The sequence below is a fragment of the Dermacentor variabilis genome, unplaced genomic scaffold, assembly GCF_050947875.1.
Source record: "Dermacentor variabilis isolate Ectoservices unplaced genomic scaffold, ASM5094787v1 scaffold_12, whole genome shotgun sequence".
In the NCBI taxonomy this organism is placed as follows: domain Eukaryota; kingdom Metazoa; phylum Arthropoda; class Arachnida; order Ixodida; family Ixodidae; genus Dermacentor; species Dermacentor variabilis.
This window is the reverse complement of record NW_027460280.1, coordinates 51,246,052-51,271,803: the sequence shown is the minus strand read 5'-3', so window position 1 is coordinate 51,271,803 and position 25,752 is coordinate 51,246,052. Positions and strand designations below refer to the sequence as shown.

The following is a 25,752-nucleotide window of genomic DNA, read 5'->3' as shown; positions in this document are numbered from 1 at the left end:
CAGATAGCATGCTTTTAAGTGCGGCCACGGTGAGCGCGCCTATACGTAAGATAGTCCGTAAAGGAGGCAGAGACCTCCACGGCGTTGACTAAACAGCAAATTTCTTCAAAAGTAAAAATGAATGTATGAGCGATGACGTTTTCGGTGCCACAGCCTTTACGAGACATTCTTTTGTTTTTAGCTGTAGCCCCCAAGACGGTATGCGTGTCTGAAATGTTAAAAAAAAAAAAGTCACAGTATCGCCCGAAAGATGGAGCATTGATTGCGATAGCAAATTGTTAGAAAACTATACGAAATAAGGTTAGTCGTTTTGTCAGCTGCATAAACTGCTGTAAACATTCGCAAACTAAATTAGCATGCACGTTGTCACGCGCGCAGAGGCAAACACGGACACATCTTACTCGAAGACCGCGGATACTCGCGGATACTCAGAATGCTGGCGTGACGAAGAGTGGCAGCAGCGATGAGCGAATTCCCCTTCGTGTTGCCTCACGCTTCAACGCGAACTAGGCGCGCGAGAACACAGGTGCACATGAGTCCATCAGCTATCTCCTGTCGGCTATAGCCTTCGAACCCAGCGCAGATTGCCTCTAAGACGGAACACGAGCGGCCGCACTCAGCCGCCGCAGCTGGAGTAAAAGAGAAGACATGCTTTAACCTGCCCCTCCACCCCCAGCCATTCCTAGCGCGCGTGCCCTTCCCGCGTTCCTCTCGCAAGCGCGAGACACCGCCGCATCAAGCCACCATCCTTCTCGGCTCACTTTCGCACATAGGTACAACATACGGCGAGCGGCCGCTTTGTTATCACACTTTCGCTTTATACGGAACATCAAGGCGGGGGCGGAAATTTACCTGGAATGCCCATATAATTGCTATCAAATAAAAATTGAGGGCTATTTGATTTCTGAACCAACCTAAGTGATCGCTGAAGCTCAGGCCGGTAAGCACTGCAGGAACAATAAAAGTAATAACCGCGTGGCGTGCAGTCGTCACATCATTAGTGATCGTGCTAATCTGTGTGATCATTGCGTGCACAGCGTTTCTTGCTCGTTTCGAAACCTCCCACCTGACACTCCCTCAGGCGGTATTACCAAAACTAAGTTATCGCTGAAGCTGAGGCCGGTAAGCACTGCAGGAACAATGAAAGTAATAACCGCGTGGCATGCAATCGTCACGTCATTAGCGATCATGCTAGTCTGCACGATTATCGCGTGCACAGCATTTCTTGCTCGTTTCGAAACCTCCCACCTGACGCTCCCTCAGGCGATATTACCAAAGTAAATCTGTTGAACTCTTTGCCAGTGAATAAGGTGTGACGGACAGCCCCACATATTCAACCTGTTAGTGGCTCACTCGCTCTCCTTTCTTTTCGTCCCTTAACCCTTTATCTACAGTGCAGAGTAGCAAATCAGACATGCATCTGGCTGAGCTACCTACAGCTTCCCTTCTATCCTCCTCCCTTGTACGTTTACTTCAGCGTTGTCATGGCACATCCATTGTAGGCTGTCATGACACAATGCTAAACCGGGCGTCTGCCTGCTGCTTAGAAATCAGAAATCGAAACAAAGGTTTCTCTCGCCCCCACTGATCGCCAAGGGTTGCATTAGGAGTCGACCAACACGCCCGTACATTTGCAAACGTGAACGAGCATTTCAGTCGTCTTGAGACGCGAGCTTCCGCGAGCAAACGAGAGTCGAAAGGGTCGGAATTGTTGATGCGTTGCATGTCCGCGTCATTGAAGGCATAATGAAAAATTTTCTGTTGTCTTCATAATTATGTTATAAAGCCACGATAGCGCCACAAATAATTGTGCTGCTGAATGGACCCAGCTTTCGGTCTAGGCATATAGTGTGTGTGTGTGCGTGCGTGTGCGTGCATGCGTGTGCTAGCGGTGTCTGTTACGAGACCGCCACATCAGGTTTCAGTGGCTTGGTGTCCATTCTCACATCCGAAGCCACACTGCACTTGGCACAAGTTTTGAACAGGTCACATTAAAAGGTAATATAATTAGAGAGTTTTAGATTAGAGGACGCAACCCACACGCAAGCATTAGGGGACGCCAACTCCATTGTGGGCCTTGTACTATTTCTTGCTCGCTTTGGATTCTTTTGTACACCTGGAGGTTTGCATTCCCAAATCTAAAACTCTACTTGTAGTGTTCTCGAGGAATAGAGGCGCCATAGCGCAATTACTGGGTCAGCAGCTATCTACTAAAGAAATAAAAACTAGGCTAACATTTTCTGATGTTACTCTCTGAAGCACTTTGTAATAGTGCCGAGGCTTTTATTTTTGTCATTGCAAATAGTATCTATTAAAACTGAACATCTTGATGTGTTCGTACATTTGTGTACGTCGATGAGCGTTTCAATCGCATGAAGATCAGCTACTAGAAAAAAAATGGAGGGCCTTTGAAACGAGCAAGAAATGCTGCGACCACGTTAACCATGCAGACTGTGACTATCGCTAACTAGGTGCAAACCCTGCAGATCTCTTTGCGATCACTTTCATTATTACTGCAGCGCTCACAGGCCTCAGCTTCTATGGTCACCTAGTATTCAGAAGTCAAACCCACCCCTCCCCCATCTCTTCTTTTTTTTTTTTTTTGTACTTGACTTGAAAGAGTACATTTTCATACTACGCTACTAAAAATATATCGGGAATCATTCATAAAAAGTGATCAGGCCTGGGCAGATTTGTCACTGCTGTAATGAACAGGTTCATTTCATTACTAACTTCTTTAAAAGGTTTGTTGAAATATATGCTCTATGTACGGGACGGTACAATGGCATGGGAAGAAAAGCCAAATCGAGGCAAGAAACCGATATCCTAGACTCATTTTACAAAGATCTCGAAACCTAGGTCTTGCTTCATTACAAGCCCTTTTAAAATTAAATTATGGGATTTTACGCCACGATGTGCTTATGAGGCACACCGTAGTGGGGGACTCCAAAAATTTGGACCACCTGGGGTTCTTTAACGTGCACCTAAATCGAAGTGCACAGCTGTTTTCACATTTCGCCCCCATAGAAATGTGGCTGCCGTGGCCGGGATTACAAGCCCTCTTCTTGGCTGACGTAGTGGCCACAGGTAAAGTGGCCTCACTTCTGGGCGACTTCAAAAAGCACTTGTCCAAAGGTAACTGCCACGATCGTACAAACAGAGCCCTCAGTAGTAAAGCCGTGGCAGGGGCTAGTTGGTGCAACTTCATGACTCAACAGCACACCTCTCAATAGCACACTACGCAAACACAGGTATTGCTTTGTTGTGAAATTCAAATTGACATCAAACATTGCAAAAGTTATGTAGCCAATTTTCACATAGAAAGAGCTGCTTTTATTGTAGAAATAACCAGAAAAAAACTGAATTCTTGAGCAGCATCTAGAAAAGATTTTGCACCAGCTTTATAATAAACAAATGTTGCCCAATTTTGACATAAAATATTGAATACTACGAAGCCTGAAAACAAATGGCCCTATGTATAGACAGCCACTACATGCCTGCAGTCAAAATTGTGCTTAATGTTCACTGTGGCCAGATAATGCTCAAGCAGGGCCCATTTTCTTTGTCAATCACTTCCGGGGACACTACCACTTTTGTGCAACATCATGCCAAGTATGATGTCTCAATGGAGCAACAGGCATGCTGTCAATGGCTTAGCCAATCAATGCACATCAAAAGTAACATCCTCACAAGTGATCTGTCGAGAATAAAGCAGCAGTTTTGCAAGGCAGCCTCATGCTCAAAATAAAACTGCAATGTACCTCAGAAGTTCCCATACAAGCACTCAAATTATAAGTCTGTCTTCCATGTGTACATAAAGATTACTATATTTTCCACATACAAGCTGTAGGGATAACCTTATAAGATTTCAAGCTAAAAAAAAGGCATCACTATTAAAATTCCATCGGTCACAAATACAGAAACCACTACGGGCTCAGAAACAAAGGTGCAAACAAACGCCTGTAAACTGCTAATACATAGTGTAAGCTTAGCGCCTCTTGTCATTAGAATTGGCAGCTGGGCAATTTTTCTTGCACGGTGCCAGCTGCAAGCTCTAATCACCAAACCAGGGCCTCCTTTGCAAGTTTTCCCGTTCTTTCGAAATTGGCACATTATAAGCTGCATCACAAATGCTCTCTTGGATGCTCATACATACCAGACAATTGTCTCAAGCACATCAATTCTGAATACTAAACTTATCACTGTTGTGTAGGACTGTACTGTCGATCTTTTTGCTTCTTCTGAGCTTTCTCCTATCAGTCCAGGCATATGCTTTGCTTCTCTCCAATATGTCTTCTCAACTATCACTTGCTGTTTGCGCTTATCACATCAGCTGGCATGAGCCACATGAGCAAAATGGATGCACTCTTCCTTCTCCTCCACTCACCTGGGACAATGTGATTAATGAGTTTACCATATTTTATAAAATGTTTTAATAAACTTCAATAATGAAACATTTGCATTAATTTATGCATTGCTCCTTTATACTGTTATTTTGTTTGCATTTGTGCTTTTTTTTTACGGCAGTATGGCGACCCTACTAGCCACTGGGATGAGCTACTGATGGAATTGGGCCTTACAGCCGTTCTCACTTTGCCACCAGCTTTGTGCTGCACCACTTAATATGCTAGGCGTGTAGAAAGGTACCTTTATGGAATATTGTTGTAAGTCGATGACTGGATTTCTACCACTTGGGCATTTGAAGGCTAAACAGGAAAGAACCGGTGTTACGTGTATTGATGATGAGGCCGAACAGTTTCCCTGCATGCTGGTTACCTTGTAGTGATCTAGAACTATAAAGTGATGGCTGTGGTGCATGGATAGCCCCCAATAAGGAGTTCTAGGAAGCAACACACTTGCATAAAAATGTTGTGCAAGAGCTACAAAGTGCTGCATCTTTTCTTTTTTGGCAAAAGTGTAGTGGCTATAGAGTTGTCAGATGATAATTCATTACCATGAGTTTTACAAGCATATAATACAATTCATAAGCTGATGGATGATGCATAAAAATAACAGTATTATACTAGTGTCAAAGATTATGCTGGCCTGGGTGCAGTACTAATGCAGTCAGAGAAGAAGGAACGGTTGCCAAGGAGAAACGCCGCATGGAAAACTGTAGTGCCACGGTTGAGAATATCAAGTAGCATCACTAGAAATAAACTGCACTGATAAAACTTCATTAATTACAAGCTTCAAACTATGCAGGGTGGGTACCCTGGATAATCCCTACCTGCCAACTTTTAAGACCTTATCCTAAAACACCCAATGTTCAAAGCTTCTTGACAGATCTCGTAACAAGACCAATTCTTTTATGATTTTTTTTTCCAGTTCAAAAGAATACACATGCAATTGGTGTCCTATTTGTAAGATCTCAAATTTTCAGACCCGCTCAATTATACTAGCAGCATTACCACCATTTTTCTAGAAAATCTATAATGGCAGTCGAAATTGTGGCTGCTATTACATGAATATTTCATAAACGTCATGAATATTTCCATTCATTAGTGGCACAGGTCATTCCAGCTGCGACCAGAGCCAAGTGCTTGTTTACAGCATACCTACAGAACGAAGAGCTTTTAGCAACTTTAGTAATAAAACAATTTTTGGCATTCGTGTTTTCTGGCTTCAACTGCAGCATATTTATAAATTTAAGTTGGTAGCTCGGCTACTGACTCCTGAAATGCGACACTAAATTGCTTGCCAAAAGCATCTGTATTACACATGATCACAAGGTCAAGTAACAATTGGAGGTGATTCACTCTTGCCTGATCTGAGATTTGTGTCTTCAGTTTATTGAGAAAAAAAGAATATCAATTAAATGGAGTTGAAGGAGAACAACAATGATAAAAAAAAATTGAACTCTGGGGTTTTACATACCAAAACAACGATATGATTATGAGGCATGCGGTAGTGGAGTACTCCGGATTAATTCCAACTACCTCAGATTCTTTAACGTGCACCAAGTGAATGTTACCCAAGTGTTTTTGCATTTTGCCCTGGCCGAAATGGAGTCGAAACGGCTAGGACTCAATCCCGTGCTCTCGGGCTTAGCAGCGCAACACCAAAGCCACTACACCACCGTGGCAGGGAACAAGGATGTTCAACTCCTGGCCCACTGCTGCACACACATCATACTTTATTTTCTTCCTTTGTAGCAGTATACCAGGTGTTCGGCAATGACTGTCTCTAATTTTTAAAAGTGCGGGATTCCAAAATTATGCAACAATTTCTGCTTGCCAAGACATCTTGCATTGGATGGCATCAGAAATTGTGTGATGATCACAGACAACGTAATTTCACTAATAAACATTGTAATTATGTTATTGGGTTCTCAAGGCCAGTCTAGTTAGTAGTAATCCTAAGGAGGCTGCCACAACTTTAGAGACATACTCCCACAAAATCTGCCATAAAATAATACACTGGTGTTCAACATATTTTTTTTTGTTCTACATAATTCTCACTGCACAAGGAAGGTGTTTTGAAATGTGTTTAGAATGCCAATGCATTTTTCTGGAACTTGTCAAGCCTGATATTGTGAAACTGGTGCTAGTCTTAGGAGATCTGCTTCAAGGTCAAGGCTTGAGCATTGAACCGCTTTAACTTCACAATTTCACTATATACAGTGATGTTAATTCAATATATTAGTGAAAATTTGTCAATGATTTCCATAGCAATTATTAGACATATTCTTATGGATGCCACTTTTATGAATCTTTGCCAGCAAAAACTATCATTTTGTTTTAATTCCTCTTTTGAATAACTAGAGATTGTTGCTAATAAACCTTTCCGAATGCCAAGGGAAATGTATCCAATCTGAGCGCAATTGATGTTCTGAAGAGTCCTAATGAACTTTCCAAGCTTTCAACAAATTGTGCAACAAGTAGAAATTGCAGTTTTTGATTTAACATGCTAATTATTAGCCCAAGTACTGTTTTCATGTTCCTTGCCCACACTTAGCTCCTTGCACAACAGCTTATCCCAGTTATGGAACTCGCTTGTGCATTGTATTCTCCGAGAACCTTATGACGATAACAAAAGGATTATTGTAAACAATAGGTGCCTTCAGCCACCACAGCAGGAATGTCCTGAACTTCAGAACATTTGAGGCTGGGTGTGCACTGGCAATTACGCCTTGTCGAAAAGCATTAGCTTGGAGACCCATCTTATTCAAATATACATGCAAAATGCTCCCGTTAGGAAGTCACTTTACCAATTAAAGATTTGAATGTTCAAAATTAATCACTGAATTTTAGTTACAGCTGGCAGCAGAATATTTGTCTTCAAACATGAACAAAAAGTGACACTTTAACTCAATAGTACCATATTAAAATTTTCTAAGTACGCCTGTTAGTGTCTAAAGCAGACAAAAATGACATAGTAAGCATCATTAAAAACAAATTACTGCTTTGTGAACAGGAATTTTGCAGAACTCACATAGTTGGGGTAAGTTTCATGTAAGCTAAAATGTTGAAGCTGCCTATAGTTTAAATACTCTATCAGTTGCATTTTACATAATTGCAATTATGTTTTTGTTGCAAGCTTAGAAATGAAAATCTGATGTAGCACTTTTATGGATCCGATTTTTTTCTCACTAAAAACCAGTTTTAAAGAATCAGCTGAATTTGACTTAAGCAAGAAAATTAATTAAAATCAGTTCAGTTGTTTTCTAATGTCAATGTTCCTGCATCTTAGCATACTGCTATTTGAATAAAGAATACCTAAGCTAAAACTTCTAACAATGCCATGTAATAACAGCTTGCAAATATTATCCTGTTCAAGACATGCTCAGGCTTTATAAAAAAATCTGATGTATCACTGAAGTTGACTATATACATACTAAAGCTGTGAGGCACATGGACATGTCTTGAAATGGCACACTTATGATGGGCAGTACACAACCAAGAAAAGTAATGCCTTCTCACACAAACAGGAGACGAGAAGAAATGCTAATCCCCCTTCTTTTATTGGCAAGGTTACCTGCATATCTTCAAAGTTAACAAAATACAGACAGTATTCCACAAAATGTTGCATACAAAGAAGAGCTTCACAAACCGTTTTCACAATGCTTATATTTTTTTATCTTGATCCCATCATTCATGCCACAATAAATACTGGACAACCTACTGGAAGTGACACACAACTTTCATGGACTCGCAATGGGAAAGTAAAAAGTGATTCACAAAGAAAAGATTAAGAGTGTGGCAAGGCATCCTTCCTATTTAAGGCTCCATGTAAGGCATGTTCTCACTGAATAAAACTGACATAGGCAGGTTATACATCAAAACAGAGCAACTAAAAAGAATATAGCCACTCTAAACTCAAGCAAAAACGCAGAAGTGAGCATAAAGCAATTGACTCAACTAAAATGCACAACTGCAACAACAAGAATTCATCAGCAACGTCCATGAGCGTTTCCTTCTGCTTTGAACTCAGGTCCATTAACAAAAAAATGTCGCTGCAACTTCACAGTACAAGTTAGTCCAAGCACAGCGTTCAGTTCACACCTGTCACAGGCACGTGGGCACTACAACCCTACAGCACACCAGCACTTCAAAACAACACTAAGAGTCAGTCAGTTTTTTTTTTTCACTTGCTTTTGGCAAAAAAGAACCCTCATAATTTCCCAAGTCATCAATAATCTACCTTGCAATGCACTTCTGATTCGCTACACTGAGCATGAAAACATAAAAGTTAACTTGGATACATAGCCACAGCCTGCAAAAAAGAAACAACAATCTTAAACCACAACTGGTTACATGCACAAGCAAAAGAAACAAATTGCCAAAGATCCAATGCACAAAAGTGGAAGAGCTTGAAACCAAATAGAACTGTTCCACAAGAAAGTGGGGAAAAAAATTGTAAAAGAAGCCAAGGCAAGAGCCCCGCCGCACTGCAGGTATGTGTAGTGTAGTGGCAGTGTCAAAAGGAAGCCCACTTCAGGAGGAAGTCACCTCCCAAATCTTCACATTACTGTCCTGGCCAGCCGACACAATTGTCGAATTGTCCAACCATGCTAGCCTGGTGATTTGACTCTGGGGATGAGCCTCTGTAATGAAAAAACATACTGATGAGCACTAAAAAAAGAGGCCGGGGGAGGAGAGAAGGGAAGGGCACTCACTAATATAAAAAGGAAACAACACAAACTTACCCAAGAAAACTGAACAATAGAGAGCCACTAAGGCATAAAGATGAGACAGCAAAAAATAAAAATAAATAAATAAAAGAAAACAACACGAATGCTACATGACTAAAGGCCGCCCCACATTCAGCGTTTTCCCGGCGTTTTCTGGCGTTTTGTCACCCGGCGTCGCTCGGCGTCGACGCTGAGGCTGGCGCCAAGCCAAAACGTCGTGCTCAAGGGACACCAGATCTCGCCGCCGCCGTCGGAAGCGGCTCGACAGCGCCGACCAATCAGCGCGTGGCAGGGCGTGGCCGCGCTGCTGGCAACTCTTGCAAGAAACTTCCGCAGATTCGCAGTTCGCGCCGCCATTGCTGTTTGTTTGGTTGCTTCAATCATGCTACCGGCGAACATCGATAACGAGCTTCTTATAGCCATTGTAGAAGCAAGGCCGATATTGTGGCAGACCAAACACAAGGAACACAAGAAGCGTGTTAAAAAAAACGTTTTGTGGATTGAAGTCGCCGCCATCGTCCTGCCGGGCGTACCAAATGAGAAGCAGGAGCTTCTTTTTAAGCAGCAAAAGCTGCTGCCTTCTTTCCATGATGTGGCATATGGCGTCTAGCAATAAAAAGCACCTACTTCCCCCTCTATCATAGAATAAAGAACCCTCGATGCTCAGCTTCGCACGCAGACGCGCCGACCGCTCGTGATGTTCACGCCGATATTGCTGCCAGTTTTCTGAAGCTTAGCCTTGTGTAATTTTTCTACACAGCCCTGAATATTTTATTTAGCGTAAAACTATGCAAAAGGCATAAGTATTGCATTGAAGAATACTTATGACAGCTCTTTTCATTGATATTACACAATTAGCTTAGGAGGTATCTGGTAAAATAAATCTGGTCACATTGTGCGACGCTGCGCTGGCGCTGGTCCGCGTGCCGCTCGTGTGGCTGGACGCCCTCTCTGGCGCCGTTCATACGACCACGCCGGGAGACGCAACGCCAAAAAACGCCGGTAGAAACGCTGAATGTGGGGCGGCCTTAATACACAAGATATGTCGAGTATTAATGAAGACGAGCTTCACTGTAGGGTGCATTTCATGCCAATCATAATAATGAGCAAAACAAGAACTAAGCAAAAGCGGGCCTGAAAGCAAACCTGATAATATCATACCCTTTAAAACCCCACACATATCTGCATTACATTGACGACATAATTATAATATGGGAACATGGCACAAGCACGCTAACCGACCCAATTAGCGATTTCAACCACTTTCACTAGGGCATTAAATTTACTGCTCACCGCTCTCATAGTCAAATAAACTTCCTCGACACAAGGGACTACATAGAAAATGGAAAACTGAGAACAACACTATCGGAAGCCTACAGATACAATAGTCACCACCCGCGACACTGCGAGCCAAGAATTTTAGTCGGACAAGCGAAACTAATAAGAAGAATCTGAAGCGAAGACAACGATTATATCCGCCACCTAAATTACCTTAAAACAACACTATCAGAAAAAAACTATCCATAAGTTCCTCTCGACAGAGCTTATAACGTTGCTTCAAGATTGGAGAGGCCGTCGGAATTAGCTAACAGCCTCCACCAGAACCTGAGAGACCACAAGCCTTTATAAGAAAATATTCTAATGCCCTTATAAACATAAACAACATTTTATCAAAATACCACCCAATATTATCAAGTAATGAGCATCTGATAAAAGCATTCCTGGTGGTACCAAGGGTGACCTATCGCCGCTACAGAAGCTTTAAAGGGCCCCTCACCAGGTGTGGCCATTTTGAGCTGACAAGCACAGAGCATACAATGCACGATGAATTGAATTGATTGTTTGATATTTAATGGCGCAAGGGCCAAGTGTGGCCAAAGAGTGTCATGCCCGTGGTAATGAGTTCGTAGTGTAGTTATGAGTTTTGTGAAATTGGTGTTATGTGGCTGTAAAGGGGCCTTAAAAATAGTCGCTCTAAAGTGCGTAAAATCTGTATGATAAGATTATGGCGATGACAAATGATGTGTACTATGAACATCAAGATGCATTTCAAAAGAATGATACAATGTATAAAATATATCAGATTCTAAATTGGCTAGAGCACTACTGCCTCCTTAGAGCCCTTGAAACACAAGGGCCTGGAGGCATGTGCTATGCAAAACAATTATTGCAGCGACATCCTCTGGAACAAGGATGCTCTACAAATTTAATGGACTTATAACATGTAAGATAACATCATTTAAGAAACTGAGAACTGCTTTGGTGTTAAATAGCAGTTCCTGTCCAAGAAACATTGCCAAGTGAAGAGGGATGTAATAACGGTATGCCAGAGGAAAATATTTCTTTCTCTCAGCTTCGACCTCCCGACACTCCACGAGGACGTGAAGGACCGTCAGGAGTGCCAAATGTGTGTCCTATTCCAAGACGACACAATAGGGCACCTGTTCGCCGTGATTTTGTTGCGGAGGGCCAAAAAACTAACTGTGGCTTTATACAGTGCAGTTTATTATTTATTTCTACGTCCCATATGCGTTTCCAGTAGTTTCACAGTTTCTTAGGCAAAATAGGCTTTAGGTCTATGACAGATACAGTAGCCGTAGGTGTAATAGCTAGTCATGAGAGTGTTGTGGCCATTTTGTCAGCTAGTACATTACCATCGATGCCTCTATGGCCAGGTACCCAGCATATTACTACATGTCTATATGATAAATAAATGCTGCATAAGTGTGAGTAAAGTTAAATGAAAACAGGATTTGTAAACTTTTGTAAAGAAATCAGCGTTTTTACATGACTTAACGAGTCTGTGAATATTATTGCTCTGTCAAGTTCTAATTTCTTTATATTCTTTACTGCAGACAGTACAGCATAGGCTTCTTCAGTGAAGATACTTGTTAAGGGGTTCAATACATCAGATTTAGAAAAAGAGGGACCAACAGCAGCATAAAATATGCCAGCATGTGATTTTGATACGTCTGTGTAGAATTCGGAGCAGCAGTACTTCGATTGAAATGTATAGCGATTTCGAGGTCAGGAGCGTGCTTTGTGACCTCTACAAAGGATATGTCGCAGTATATCACCTGCCACTCCCAGGGCGGTAGTAGCTTAGCTGGAGGCATTAGGTGATGTTCGAGTAATGGGACATCCATTTCATCGCTAAGCTCTCTTACACGCAGCGACAAAGGTACTCTCATAGTGGGTCTATTACGAAAAAGTGTTTCACGTGTCAAGTCGTTAGCAGTTGTGAAACACGGATGTTCCTTATTAGAGTGAACTTTGAGAAAATAGGTGAAGCTGATGTATGTTCTCTGAAAATGGAGTGACCACTCATCTGACTCTACGTATAGACTTTCGACAGGGCTTGTTCTAAATGCGCCAGTGGCCAGGCAGATACCGAGATGGTGAAAGGGGTTTAACATCTTTAGCGCGCTCAGGGCGGCAGAGTGATATACTATGGCACCATAGTCCATTCGTGATCGAACTAGGCTCCTGTAAAGATTCAACAGGCCCTTCCTGTCGCTACCCCATGTTGTGTGGGATAGGATTTTAAGTAAGTTCATTGTTTTTAGACATTTTGCTTGAAGACATTTTATGTGTGAAATGAAGGTAAGCCTGGAGTCAAGTATAACACCTAGAAATTTGTGCTCTTTGTAAAGAGCAATTTGTTGTCCGCCAAGTTCTACAGATGGATCTGGGACCACGCCTCTCTTTCTTGTGAAGAGCACACAAGAGCTTTTGTGGGGGTTGATTTTAAATCCATTTTGGTCTGCCCACTTGGACACCTTGTTTACGCACTGTTTACCTGTCTCTCACACACTGTGAGGTTGCAGGATTTGAAACCTATTTGTACATAGTCTACGTAGACAGAATAAAAAACAGCTGGTAGTAATGACGCACAAAGCGTGTTCATTCACCCGAAATGGACGGTTCTCTAGGTAGCTCTCTATAATGTTTAACATGTTGCCGCGGATGCCCAGCGCCGAAAAGTTGTGCAGGATTCCGTACCGCCAAGTTGTGTCGTACGCTTTTTTCATATCAAGAAATACAAATAAGAAGGATTGTTTTTGCATGAAGGTGTCGCGAATGCTTGCTTCGATGCGCACGAGATGGTCGGTTGTAGATCACCCTTCCCTAAAGCCACATTGAAATGGGTCAAGCATTTTGCTGGACTGTAGGAAATGTACGAGATGGCGATTGATCATTTTTTCAAAAAGCTTACAAATGCAGCTCGTAAGCGCTATAGGACAGTAGCTAGTCAGAAATGAATTATCTTTACCATGCTTCAAAACCGGGATCACAATAGCTTCTTTCCACTTAGGTGGGAGATAACCATCAGCCCAGATAGTATTGAAAAGTGTGAGTAGCGTGATTTGTGCGTCGGAGTGCAGGTGCTTAAGCATAGCGTACATGATTCTATCGGGGCCCGGTGCAGAGCTCTGACAAGCTGATAAGGAAGCTTGAAGTTCGGCCATGGTAAAAGGATGGTTATAAGGATCGCTTGGAATACATTTCTGATTCAGTGGCTTAAGTTCTTCTATTGCTTTATGTTTCAAAAAGTTCTAATAGTGAGTGGAACTAGACACGCACTGGAAGTGTTCACCAAGAGCGTCGGCCTGGTCTCCTAACTAGTTTCCCTCTACATCAACAACGGGCAACGGATGACTTTGTTGTCTCCTTAGCCCATTCCATACTTTTACCTCCTGTGAGTACAAGTTTATGCCGCACAAGAACCTCTCCCAGCTTGTCTTCTTAGCTTGGCATCACGTTCATCTTAACCTGCGATTTAATGTTTTTAAATGCTATCAAATTTTCTTTAGTTGGGGATCGGCACAGTATGGCCAATGCTTTATTCTGTTTTTTTCGCGCCTCCTTACACTCGTCATTCCACCACGGAACTCGTCGTTTGGATGAGCTACCGCTTGATTGTGGAATGAAGTTATTCGCTGCTTCGATGATAAGATAAGCTACTGTGTCATCAATACTAAAATCGGTGATAAAATCTCGTGATAGGTAGGTCAATTCCTTAAAATGGTCCCAGTCGGCAGAAGCTAGCTTCCACCGAGGGCAATGTGGAGGGCATTCATGTGGTACAATAAGTTTAAAAGTACAGGAAAATGGTCACTTCCATAAGAATTTTTAATAACGCTCCATTCTAAGTAAGTGATAAGAGCTGCCGAGCCAAGAGATAGGTCTATAGAAGAATGTGAATTGTGATACATATTTTGATAGGTCAGTTCGTTTTTATTGAATAGACATGCACCCGTGTTTACTAAAAAGTTCTCTACCAATTGGCCTCTCGCGCCGCATCGTGAGTCTCCCCACACTGTGTGGTGAGCATTAAAATCTCCCACAAGTATGTAAGGCTTGGGAAGCTGGCTAATGAGGTTATAAAAGTCTGTTTTTTCAAGATGATGGTTCAGGGGTATATAAATAGAACATACAGTGATTAATTTATTAAAAAGAATGGCTTGAACTGACACTGCTTCGAGGGGCGTCTGAAGGGCGACGTGTCGGCAAGCTACAGACTTGTCTGCTATTACTGCTACTCTGCCAGAGGCGTTAGCCTCGTCGCGCTCCTTTCGGAAGATTAAGTAATTGCGAAGAAAGTTTGTGTTTGTAGATTTCAAATGTGTCTCTTGAACACACAGAAACTTGGGATTGTGCTTTTGTATTAGTTCTTTAGCGTCGTCGAGGTTATGTAGAAGTCCTTGTACATTCCACTGTAGTATTTATGTTTCCATTATGATAAATGTGTTTGGTGCTGTGTGTTTAAGAGATTGATTTTAGTTCATGGGCCCTTTGGAGGCGCTGTGACGCGAGTTTTGTCTTTTTTGGAGCAGTCGAGGAAGGCTCGCCACTCCTTAGGCGCTGGTGGCGCCATCTGGCTGGTCGTTGTGTCCATCACCTCTAGCGAGGCGCTGGACACGTGCTCTTCCGAGCGCTTTGTTTGACGTGAAGGCCTCGGCACACTGGACGAGACCTTTGAGGCCACAGCCACCTGCCTGGAGGTGGATGGCCCCTTCTGCTGGGATGGCAGAGTAGCGCTAGCTGCAACCGCCGCGGGGGCAGATGGTGAAACTGCTGACTCACTGCTTGTGGGTCGGACAGCTGCTGAAAGCCGTTGTGTCGCTGCCCCCTGACGCGTCACATCGGCAGAGGTGTTCTTTGGCAGGAAGGATACCCGCCTGTGTGCCTCCTTGAAACTTATGTTTTCTTTTCCTTTAATTGTAACAATTTCGTTTTCTTTCTTCCAAGATGGGTACGACCGCGAGTATACAGCGTGCTCCCCATCACAGTTCACACAGTGGAGAGAGTTTTCACAAGATTCAGAGGTGTGCTCATGAGCACTGCATTTCGCGCAGGTTTGGTGGCCTCGGCAGCTCTGTGAACTGTGACTGAAACGCTGGCATTCGAAGCATCGCAGGGGATTAGGAACGAATGGCTGAACACGAAGCTTGATATACCCGGTCTCGATGGACTCGGGCAGAACACTTGTGCCAAAGGTAAGTATCAGGTGTTTGGTCTGTATTTCCTTATTGTCACGCCTCATCTTAATTCGTTTGACATTGATGACGTTCTGCTCACTCAAGCCCTCCAGGAGTTCAGCTTCAGTCAGCTGCAAGAGATCATCATCGGAGACTACGCCACGGGTGGTATCCATAGTACGATGTGGAGTTACTGTTACTTGGGCGTCCCCAAATGATACTAGATTGGGTAGCTTTTCATATTGTTTGTAGTTGCGGAGCTCCAAGAGGAGAGCACCACTTGCCGTCCTGGATGCTTTATAACATGTACCGAAAACTTGGGTGAGAAACTTGGACACGAGGAATGGTGAGATTGTTCGCACGGGTTTGTCTGGTTGTTCGGAGTGGACTACATGGAAATGAGGGAAAGCTTCTTTTTGGCAGGCAAGAAACTCGAAGACATCATCGGTGTGCCCCCTTTTCAAGGAGCGCTCAGGTAGTGGGGGGAAGGAACTATCCATAAAAGAGTGTAATTTCGGCAGTAACGCCAGCCACCCACCGTGGAGTCCTACAAGGGGACGCTGCAGGACCTGTGAAACACAGCCTGCAAATGCCAGCTTTGCATTACCACTATAACCAAATATGAAATAACCTAGGTTGGCTATTCACACAAGGTTAACCCTTGCTGCCTGGAAAAATTGTATGTAAAGGGAAGCCAGGAGAAGACAGGAAAGATGGAAAGTGAGAGAGAGACAGGAAAAGGCAACTACCGATTCCCCCGGGTGGGTCAGTCCGGGGGTCAGTCCCATATAGATTACTGCCTGTTAGTCTGGGGCACCACAACCCTTAGTAACATAAATGTTTAATGTATGCTTATTTCTTTTCAAACGAGCAATTCAAAGTTTTTATTAAAGATTTATCTAATATAAGCATGCATTACACTGATTCACGCACCCGCAGCACCGACAAGTGGCTTGTTCCTCGTTCCCGCACGACCTATTTTTTGCAGTCTCTTCGATTCACACTGCCGTCCCTACTTAATAAATATGAAGAGAAAGACGCCAACTTTCCTACGTTTACAAAAAAAGAAATGCGTGAATTTTTTTCTAACTCTTGTCAAATGTGTTTTGTGCTGCCCGAGCATGATCAAGCATGTTTCATTATTCCTTGTAACACGTTTATTTTCGTCATTTTATGATGTGGTGTTCACGTGAACATTGAATATTTCAACTATAATGTACAACTCTTCTGGAGTGTACTTATATATTGACATTATTTGTTCTATTGTTCCGTTGTTGTATTTGCACAACCTCTTCTTAATTTTTTTTGAACTGCATATTTTACTTGATTATTGTAAACTTGTTTTGGAACGTATGAATCGTAATACCGCTGTCATGTACGTGGGCCTTTAGGTATTTTCAAGTGGTGTTACTACCGCTTTTCGCCTAAAGGACCCCCAACTGTCGTTGGAAATAAAGATTTGATTGATTGATTGATTGATTGATTGGTGCCGTCTACGTGAAGCCGAGGCCAAAGGGGTGTGTTGCCTCCGCCATAGGCCTTAAAGGTCCTGACACTCAGCATCGGCTGAACCCGCAAGATCCCCTTTTCCCTGGACACGGCTAAGCCACACACGGTTAAACGAGGGAGGGCCCAACCCCCATGTGCTCGGGTATGTGGTGTCACAACACACCAAACGCCTGCTGACGCAGACGCCCCTGTGGGGAAATGCACAATCATGATCGTGTCTGCAATGTATTAAATTGCTATGCACCGCGGAAAGATTTGAAACTTCAAACAGAACGCTGTTTTCCCTTCTCGCAGCCGCCGCACTCCATGCCGGAGGATGACGCACACGTGCTAGTGCACCTACGCACACGTTTGTGCTGTGACATCGCTTGTGGTGACACATGACTTCGAGAATTATTCAAGGCAACATCTGTTATTTGTGCAATATGTTGCTTGAATAGACGAATTAAAGCTTAGAGAAATAACAGAACACTCAAACCGAATGTCTGCATGTTCTTGCTTTACTTCACACCGGGGCAAGAGAGAGGCACTTCCATTTCGTCTGCTTGTTCCAACATTGTGCAGTCGCACACACAAACACCAAAACTGTCTTTTTCTACCGTGTTCCAGCACGGGATTATGTTCCGTGATCCGCTTGTCTGCCTCAGTATTCGTGTAGCACAGACTTATACCACTAGTCAGGTGTCCTCATGCACAGCGTGCAAAATCGTGTGCTGTGCTAAACGAGACAATCGCAACAGCTTGCACGCGACGCTGTCAGCGGAAGTGCGCCACACCTCAATAAAGCGACGAGAAAAAAAAATTTTTAAATATGAAGGCGGTGCCCATGACGTATGCGTCAAGCGATCCTCAAGGTCCCGTATAGGAGAATGTAGGGAAGGAATTTCACTTGCCGAAGCTAGACGGGGCAAGTCGAGAGAGCGTCTGTTTGCGATGAAGGTCGCCTCCAGAAATCATGAGTTCACAACACTGAAATATTTCTATCTTGGCTATTAATGAGCCAACTTGAAGAATGTTTGCAGCAGAACACTCCCTAGAGGACACGTAACAACTTCCACCATATAATCAAAATTTGCTATGGGGGCTGGTGAGGGGCCCTTCAAACACACGTTAGTGCACACAAAAGTTAGCCAACATCCTTCCCCCATAATAAAGGATGTTGTCGCCCCAGGTGCAAAACCTGCAGGCACCGTCAAACTGACATTAAAATTAAGAGCACCGCAAATAGTTATACACACGAAGTGAAAACTAGCTTTACTTGCACTAGTTCCGACGTAATTTATATGCTTGAAGGCTCATTCTGTAAGAAACAATATATCAGTGAAACTAAAGCCCCTCCATCCACGTGCCACTGGCGCTTTTTTAAGTAGCAACAACCTTTGAAGTGCACCGCCTTTTCCCCTAACACCAAATCCGGTGCCGGCATTTCTGGTTTCAAAATTTCCGGTTCCGGTGTTACCGCTTCCTGGAGTTGCGCTATGCGAATTTCCGCTTTGACTGCTGATTGTGAGACACCCGCACGTGCTTAGCAGCCGGTGCTAATCTCAGTAGCTCGATCTAGCCCATGGTCTTACACCATGTTCTAGCCACTCCACCAAGCGTCATCCGTGTGCATCTGCGCGCTTGTTGTGTGTACGCTGCGCCTGCTCGCTTTGCCTGTCGTCCCCTTTCGCTGTGCTTGCAGTTTCTAGAGCTGTGGCGGTTACTATAAGAAGAATGCAAAGGGGACAAGCTGTTGTATTCCGCTGAAGTAGTTGTTCGCAGTTTTCCAAATGCATGAAAAACGGCAGTGGTCTCCAAGCACCCAGGCACTACATTCCACTGTACGTTGTCTCTCGTGGCACAACCCGTCGCAGGTTGACGCGAAGCAGCGAGCACAACCAGTTCACCGGTTACAATAGGCGGTGGATCCTGGATGGAATCGCATTAACAGTTTAAACCGCAACTGGTGCAATTAAAGCCTCTCCATTGATGCGAAAGTAAACAACGCTTAAAAACCTTAACGCAACTTCCACTCAGAACAGGAAGCTGAAGCAACGCAAGTTCCGCTTGACGTCGGAAGCTAAGGGGGTGAGTGGGAGAGGAGAGAGGAGCATGGAGGAGGAGGGTAGGTTGGCGGTAACCAGTTAGGAGGAGGATTAACCTGGTCAGCGGTGGCCCGTGGATGGCAGGGCTTTAGTTAGGTGAAACGGGAAAATCAATGAATGCCAGGTTAAACAGACATCACGTGGACACAGCTAAAAAGCTTTCCAAAGCCATCGCCAAGCATTTCAACCAACCAGGTCATAACTTTCATAAACTTAAACTCTGCATCCTACATTTAAATTTCCGTTCTGCGCGAGACAGAAAATACACAGAATCATACCTCATTCATAAGTTCAAGACATTGCAACCAACAGGCATAAACATTTCAAAGGGAGCTTTAGAATTTATTTGCTATGCTAAATTTCAAGCTATAGGCAAATGTAGTTATTTTCCATTGGGTTGCTTAGTGTTTTGTTTTTTCTTTGCTTTGCTGGCTTTCTTTTGTTCTTTTATTTATATATTTATTCCATTTTATTTATTTTTTTCTCACGAGCACCATTTTGTGCCGCTTCCTTTATTCTCACTTGCAGAAAGACGACAGTTCCGTGACCTTGCTTGAAAAAGACAAGTCCACTTGTCAAAACATTGGCTTCCACTTTCACCTTGTTATTGTTTTGCTCGTCGTCTTGAATTTCCATCTCCCGCCTTCCCCTTGTTTCCCCTGATTACAATAATGTTTGTTTGTGCAATCTTATGTTGAACATACATCCTAAAATGCTTTTTTAAATAATTTTGGCGTTTTCTGCAGCAAAAGCAAAATTTGATTATGAGGCGCACTGGATTAAATTATGGGAGACCCTGAATTAATTTTGACCACCCGAGGTATTTCAATGTGCACCTAAATCGAAGTACACTAACGTTTTTGCATTTCGCTTCCATCGACATGCGGCTGCTGCAGCTGAGGTCGAACCTGTGACTTCGAGCTTAGCAGCTAAACGCCATAGCCAATGGGGAAAAAGAGAGAGAGAGAGAGAGAGAAAACAAACAAATTATGGGGTTTTATGCGCCCAAACCCCGATCTGATTATGAGGCAAGCCGTAGTGGGGTATCAAGGATTAACTTTTTATGCTAAATTATGAGGTTTTATGTGCCAAAACCAGGATCTGATTATGAGGCATGCAGTAGTGGGGGGCTCCGGAAATTTGGACAATCTGGAGTTCCTTAATGTGCACCTAAATTTAAGTACACAGGTGTTTTCACATTTTGCCTCTATCAGAATGTGGCCACCGTGCCGGGATTCAATCCCGCGACCTCATGCTTAGCAGCTCAACACCTAGCCACTAAGTAACCACGGCGGGGAAAACACACCTAATAACTTAGCAGAATGAAGTCCTTGCTTAACATATTAATGAGAAGTTAAATGAGATCCGTTAAAACAAAGCTAGGAACTAGCCCCCTGCAACCCTGTTTTCCAATGTGATTAAATGCAAACTTCCAAATTAAGCGAAAATTCAGAAAATTCAAAGGCAATCACATGGAGACTGGCAAAGAATGCACAACAATGCAATTAAAAAAAAAAGAACATCTTACTCTTGATGTTGATATGCTTTGTGGGATGCTCTGTGCTCCAAACAATCACACCAGTGTCCAAACTACCAGTAGCAAGAAACTTTGAGTCGGGTGACCAGCCAATGCAGTTCACCCGAGCTGTGTGGAAGCACCAGTCCAGCTTGTGGGCCAGCTAGAAGAAAATAATCAGGCATCCGTATAAAAATTCAATTTATGCAGAAATGATTGCACATTTTACATAAATGTTTGCAATTCATGAATTAATGCTGGTTCACAGAATATGCAAGGGCAGTTCAATTTCAAGTGTTCCTAGAACAAGAAAAATAACAGCAGGGTGTGTTCAGATAAGGACAGACTTAGGGGGTTCTAGACAATTTTTTGTATTTAGTGAAAATTTTTTGTGAGGCAGGCAAATGCCTCTGTAGAAAGGAATCAACCTTTGTTTTGCGATACGCCGCGCGGATTTCCTTAGAAGAGCATTTTCACGACTAGCAAATTTTACAACTTTGAAGACCTATCACTCAAAAACTATAGCATTGTACATCCCCAAAGCTTTTTGGCAGTTGTAAAATTATTATAACTACTGGCCCAAGGAAACTAAGACATGTTGTCCACAGTATTTCATTTTTTTAATTCAAAAACTTTGTTTTCCAATCAAGCATCTCAAGTTTGCTGGCATTCTCCTAGCATAAGCATCTCTCACTGGCCCTGAAATCAGTGGCTTCGTGGGCCATTTTAGCTAAGGCGATGAAGCTGGAAACTTTTGACACATTGTCAGAATTTCTTCCCATTAAGGAAAATACTATGCAGATACCACTACATACTTATTTTGTAATAAAATCCCTCAAACACCAAAATTGCAAAAGTAGCAAAAATTTGAGAATTTTAACATTATTTTTAAAAAAATTGCTATTTTTTACGAAAATTTTACAGACAGCCCACCCAGAACTGATAAATCTAGCACTGCAAGAACAAGTTGCTTTTATTTGAAGTCAGAAAATGTTGCCTATATTTAGACCCCTGTAAGGTCATTCCTATGATTGTGTAGCTTTAATCATAAAATCACAATTATATTGCTTTCCAAGCTCTTTATTCTTTGGTATTAAAGAAAAGTGACCCAGACTGTGCCTTTTGTGTCTCTGCTGAGCCACAAAATTAGTTGAACTTGGGTTTTCAGGGATCCGGTATCCATACCTCCCTTCAGTAGGTTGAGGTAGCAAGCACACGAGAGGGCACTCAGTGAGCTGTTTAAGGATGGTCTGGGGAAAATACTTATGATACTACTTTCAAATTATACCTGCTATCTCAAATGCTCCCAGTATACACAACTGATGCACCAGCCTAGTGGAAAAGTGCAATGATGTCACTGCAGTGGAGGTGTCAGCTGGGTGTATTCACATAAGAATAGTTGCAAAAAAGAGTCCCATATATTCTTCAGTTTCACTAAAATTTTTACATTAGGCACAAAAGCCCTTCCTCGCAACAAAACTGAGACCACTATTGCAACACACGTTGGTTTCACACAGAAAAAAGTCTTAGCCGAGATAAAGAGCAATAATCTCATATTGAGTCAAAACTTTGCTGAAAAAAGGCGAGCTGATTTTACAAATGTTTCCCAGCCAGTGATTTTATGTGAAAGGGAGTTAAAAAGCAATTTAAATTGTGGGATTTTATATGCCGAAACTACAATCTGATTATGAGGCACGCCTTAGTGAGGGACACCGGAAATTTGGACCACCTGAGGTTCTTTAATGTGCACCTAAATCTAAGTATGTGGGTGTTTTTGCATATTGCCCCCATCATATGTGACCGCCATGGCCAGGATTCAATACTGCGACCTCATGCTTAGTAGCCAAACACAATAGCCACTAAGCGACCACAGCGGGTGTGAAAGAGGGTAAATGGTTTAACACAAAATGGCACACATGCTTAACAAAAAATTTAAGAATAGCTAAAGAAACATGCATTGTACCTCGTAGCTTGAGCTGAGGTACAGACGAACCATCCTGTTTGCATCGGATGCAGCCAGGTACTGGCCATCAGGCGAGTATCTGACGTCTGTGATTGCTCCACTGTGGTCCAACACTTTTTTCTCCGTTATACTGTGACATTTCAACACGTATACGTGCACCTTGTGATCCTAGGGGTGCGCACAAGACAAAACGGAAAGAGTAAGCCACCATAAAATGAAAAAGCAGTAACAATGCAACAGAACAGCTCAACTTCTCTTAATTTGACATCACTTATTGGAGCTGTGTTTAAAAAGTGCCCTTTCAACCTTGATTTGTAAAATAATTTGAACCAGAGGGAGCAACCAAGAGGTAAGTTACAAGTACTACACGTCACTTTACATGTAGTAATAGGGATATTTCAGTGATGGAAACAACATTTGGCTCTTTCAAAGAGGTTTCTGGAGCAGGAAAGATCACAGATTAGAGCAGAAATTTGCTTTTGAAGAAGGAAAAATTTCAATATGGAGCAAAGAAAACAGCAGTTTGGAGCAGCAACTTACCACTCTGTTCCAGGCAGAAATGGAACAGAGGGACTGGATGACAATGATGCTACTTGTTCTTTTTTTCTTTCTTGTAAACAAGGATAGAATAGCATCTGTGTCGCGTTTCCTTCATTGCCTCTCTGTTAATTTGGGCAGCTCAGTCATAATAAAATGCGCTGGACTTGTCGTAACAATTAAGCTCTCGTAAAAGACGCACATCACAGAGGTGCGCTCTCACAATGATGTGTGTCCAAAATTACATAAAAGAAAATTTTTAAACTACTAACACATATCACATAAGAACCACGAATTACATGTGTACAGAAACCATTGATATATCACAAACTCACCATGAAAACAACTACCGTTGGGGGCAAAAAATTGTGCCACTGAAGTGCATGCTTACAAAGTGTTTCAGTATGCAATATGCATAGAAAAATGCCATCAAAAGATGAATAAAAGCTAAATAGCACAATATTGTCAAGCATTACACTTAAAAATAGAACTGGCCAAATTTCACACTGTACCAATTATCTTTCGTTGTCAAAAAGTATCCATGTTAGTGAAAACGAAACTACAGGTTAGCTGCCACACCAAGAGACAGGAGGTATGAAAAAGTGATCATGACTTACAGCCAGTATGCTTTTTTTTAAAGAAATTTTTTTTTTCACTTGTGCTGCAATTCTGTTGCTATCACCAAGCAAATGAGCATGTCGGCACTGGCGCTCCACAGGTATCGATGTGCATGTGTCGTAACTGAAACCACAACCTGCTGTACATTTTTCAATGCCTGCCCAGTATTGCAAAATCAGTGGTTACTTAGAGGACACTGAATTATGGGGTACATTTAGGGTTACGTCAACTTTATTTCAGTGCATGTTATGCAGAAACTAGAGTGAACTATGAAAGCTGAAACAGAGAAGCAGCGGCTGTGTGTGGCACAAATCACAACGATATGATTAACATGTTTGGAAACGTGGCACTACCGCAGTTGACCACTGGCTCCCATTGCATTTCGGACTGTAGGCATCAACAAAATTTAGGAAGCGTTACTGAAACACATGGCCAAAACCATGGAAGGAAGAAAAAGGTCGAAAAGCATAATTGGCTTCAATTTTGTCCCCATTATGCGTTAGCCAGCCATGCAAATAGATGGTGGGGAAAGGGCACTTCTTCCACAGGTCTGGCATGATACACATGAAAAGTGACAATTTCGCATAGCATGTGGCAGGATCTTTATCATGATGCAGTTTGGTGCAACTGGAGCAGCACTTCGATCAGGCATTTTCTATTGACATTGTTGGGCATGTGCCACAAACGTTTGCTCTGTACACAGTTTACAAAGAAAGAAGAAAGGTCTAATACAAGAGAATGTGGATGGAAAGACAAAACCCAGACAAAACCAAGTAAGAATACATGGAAGGCAGAAATGGCACAGAAGCATGGACAAGCGCAAGGAAACAAACTATAATTAATAGAAGGCCCCAATTCAGTCTTTGGCTATGGGACCTCCTTCTGTATATGTTGACCTGTAAAATCGTTTGCAAAATAATAAAAACATTGATTGATTGATTGATTGACTGATTGAGTTGAGTTGAGTTGAGTTGAGTTGAGTTGAGTTGAGTTGAGTGAGTGAGTGAGTGAGTGAGTGAGTGAGTGAGTGAGTGAGTGAGTGAGTGAGTGAGTGAGTGAGTGAGTGAGTGAGTGATATAGGAACCTGCATGTCTGCTGATAGACACGACATAAGTGGGCTGCTTTCATTGGCATGTCTTGAACATTGTAAACCTCTTGAAACTTGCACAGGACAGACAGTGTCGGTACAGTTATAGCAGGCTGAAGTGAACTTAAAAGTAGAAGTGGAACAGACTAAAATAGGTGTGCTCTTTGTCATCATCATCATCATCAGCCTGTTTTATGTCCACTGCAGGATGAAAGCCTCTCTTTGCTATCTCCAATTACCCCTGTCCCGCACCAACCGATTCCAACTAGCGCCCGCGAATTTTCTACTTTCATCACTCCACCTAGTCTTCTGCCGTCCTCGACTGCATTTCCATTCTCTTGGTACCCACTCTGTAACCCTAATGGTCCAACCGTCATCTAACCGATGCATTACATGATCTGCCCAGCTCCATTTTGTTTTTCTCTTGATGTCAATTAGAATGTCGTCTATACCTGTTTGCTCTCTGATCCTAACTGTTCTCTTTCTGTCTCTTAATGCTTTGCCGAGCAATCTTCGTTCCATCACTCATTGCACGGGCCTTAACTTGCTCTCAAGCTTCTTTGTCAGTCTCCAAGTCTCTGCCCCATATGTCAGCACTGGTAAAATGCACTGATTGTACACCTTACTTTTGAATGATAATGGCAAGCTTCCAGTCAGGAGCTGACAATTACTGCCGTCGTATGCGATTCAACCCATTTTTATTCTTCTATGAATTTCCTTCTCATGATCAGGGTTCCTTGTGATTAATTGACCTAGGTAAACATACTCCTTCACAGACTCTAGAGGCTGACTGGCGATCCTGAACGCTTGTCCGTTTGCC

At 42.7% G+C, this 25,752-nt stretch overlaps 1 protein-coding gene and 1 long non-coding RNA gene across 2 annotated transcripts in view; one reads left to right on the top strand and one right to left on the bottom strand.

The window, feature by feature from the left end:
- Positions 1 to 17,580, top strand: part of LOC142566419 (uncharacterized) — a 31,709-nt gene extending 14,129 nt beyond the window's left edge. Inside the window, exons 2-3 of the long non-coding RNA XR_012825058.1 lie at positions 15,493 to 15,633; positions 17,419 to 17,580. This is a non-coding gene — a long non-coding RNA (uncharacterized LOC142566419). The remainder of the gene's footprint in view (positions 1 to 15,492; positions 15,634 to 17,418) is intronic.
- Positions 7,941 to 25,752, bottom strand: part of flr (actin-interacting protein 1 flr) — a 66,955-nt gene continuing 49,143 nt past the window's right edge. The window contains exons 14-16 of the mRNA XM_075677387.1: positions 22,691 to 22,858; positions 20,740 to 20,890; positions 7,941 to 9,046 (exon numbers count right to left, since the gene is read on the bottom strand). Of these exons, the coding sequence (XP_075533502.1) occupies positions 8,937 to 9,046; positions 20,740 to 20,890; positions 22,691 to 22,858 (429 nt within the window). The 3' untranslated portion in view covers positions 7,941 to 8,936. The remainder of the gene's footprint in view (positions 9,047 to 20,739; positions 20,891 to 22,690; positions 22,859 to 25,752) is intronic.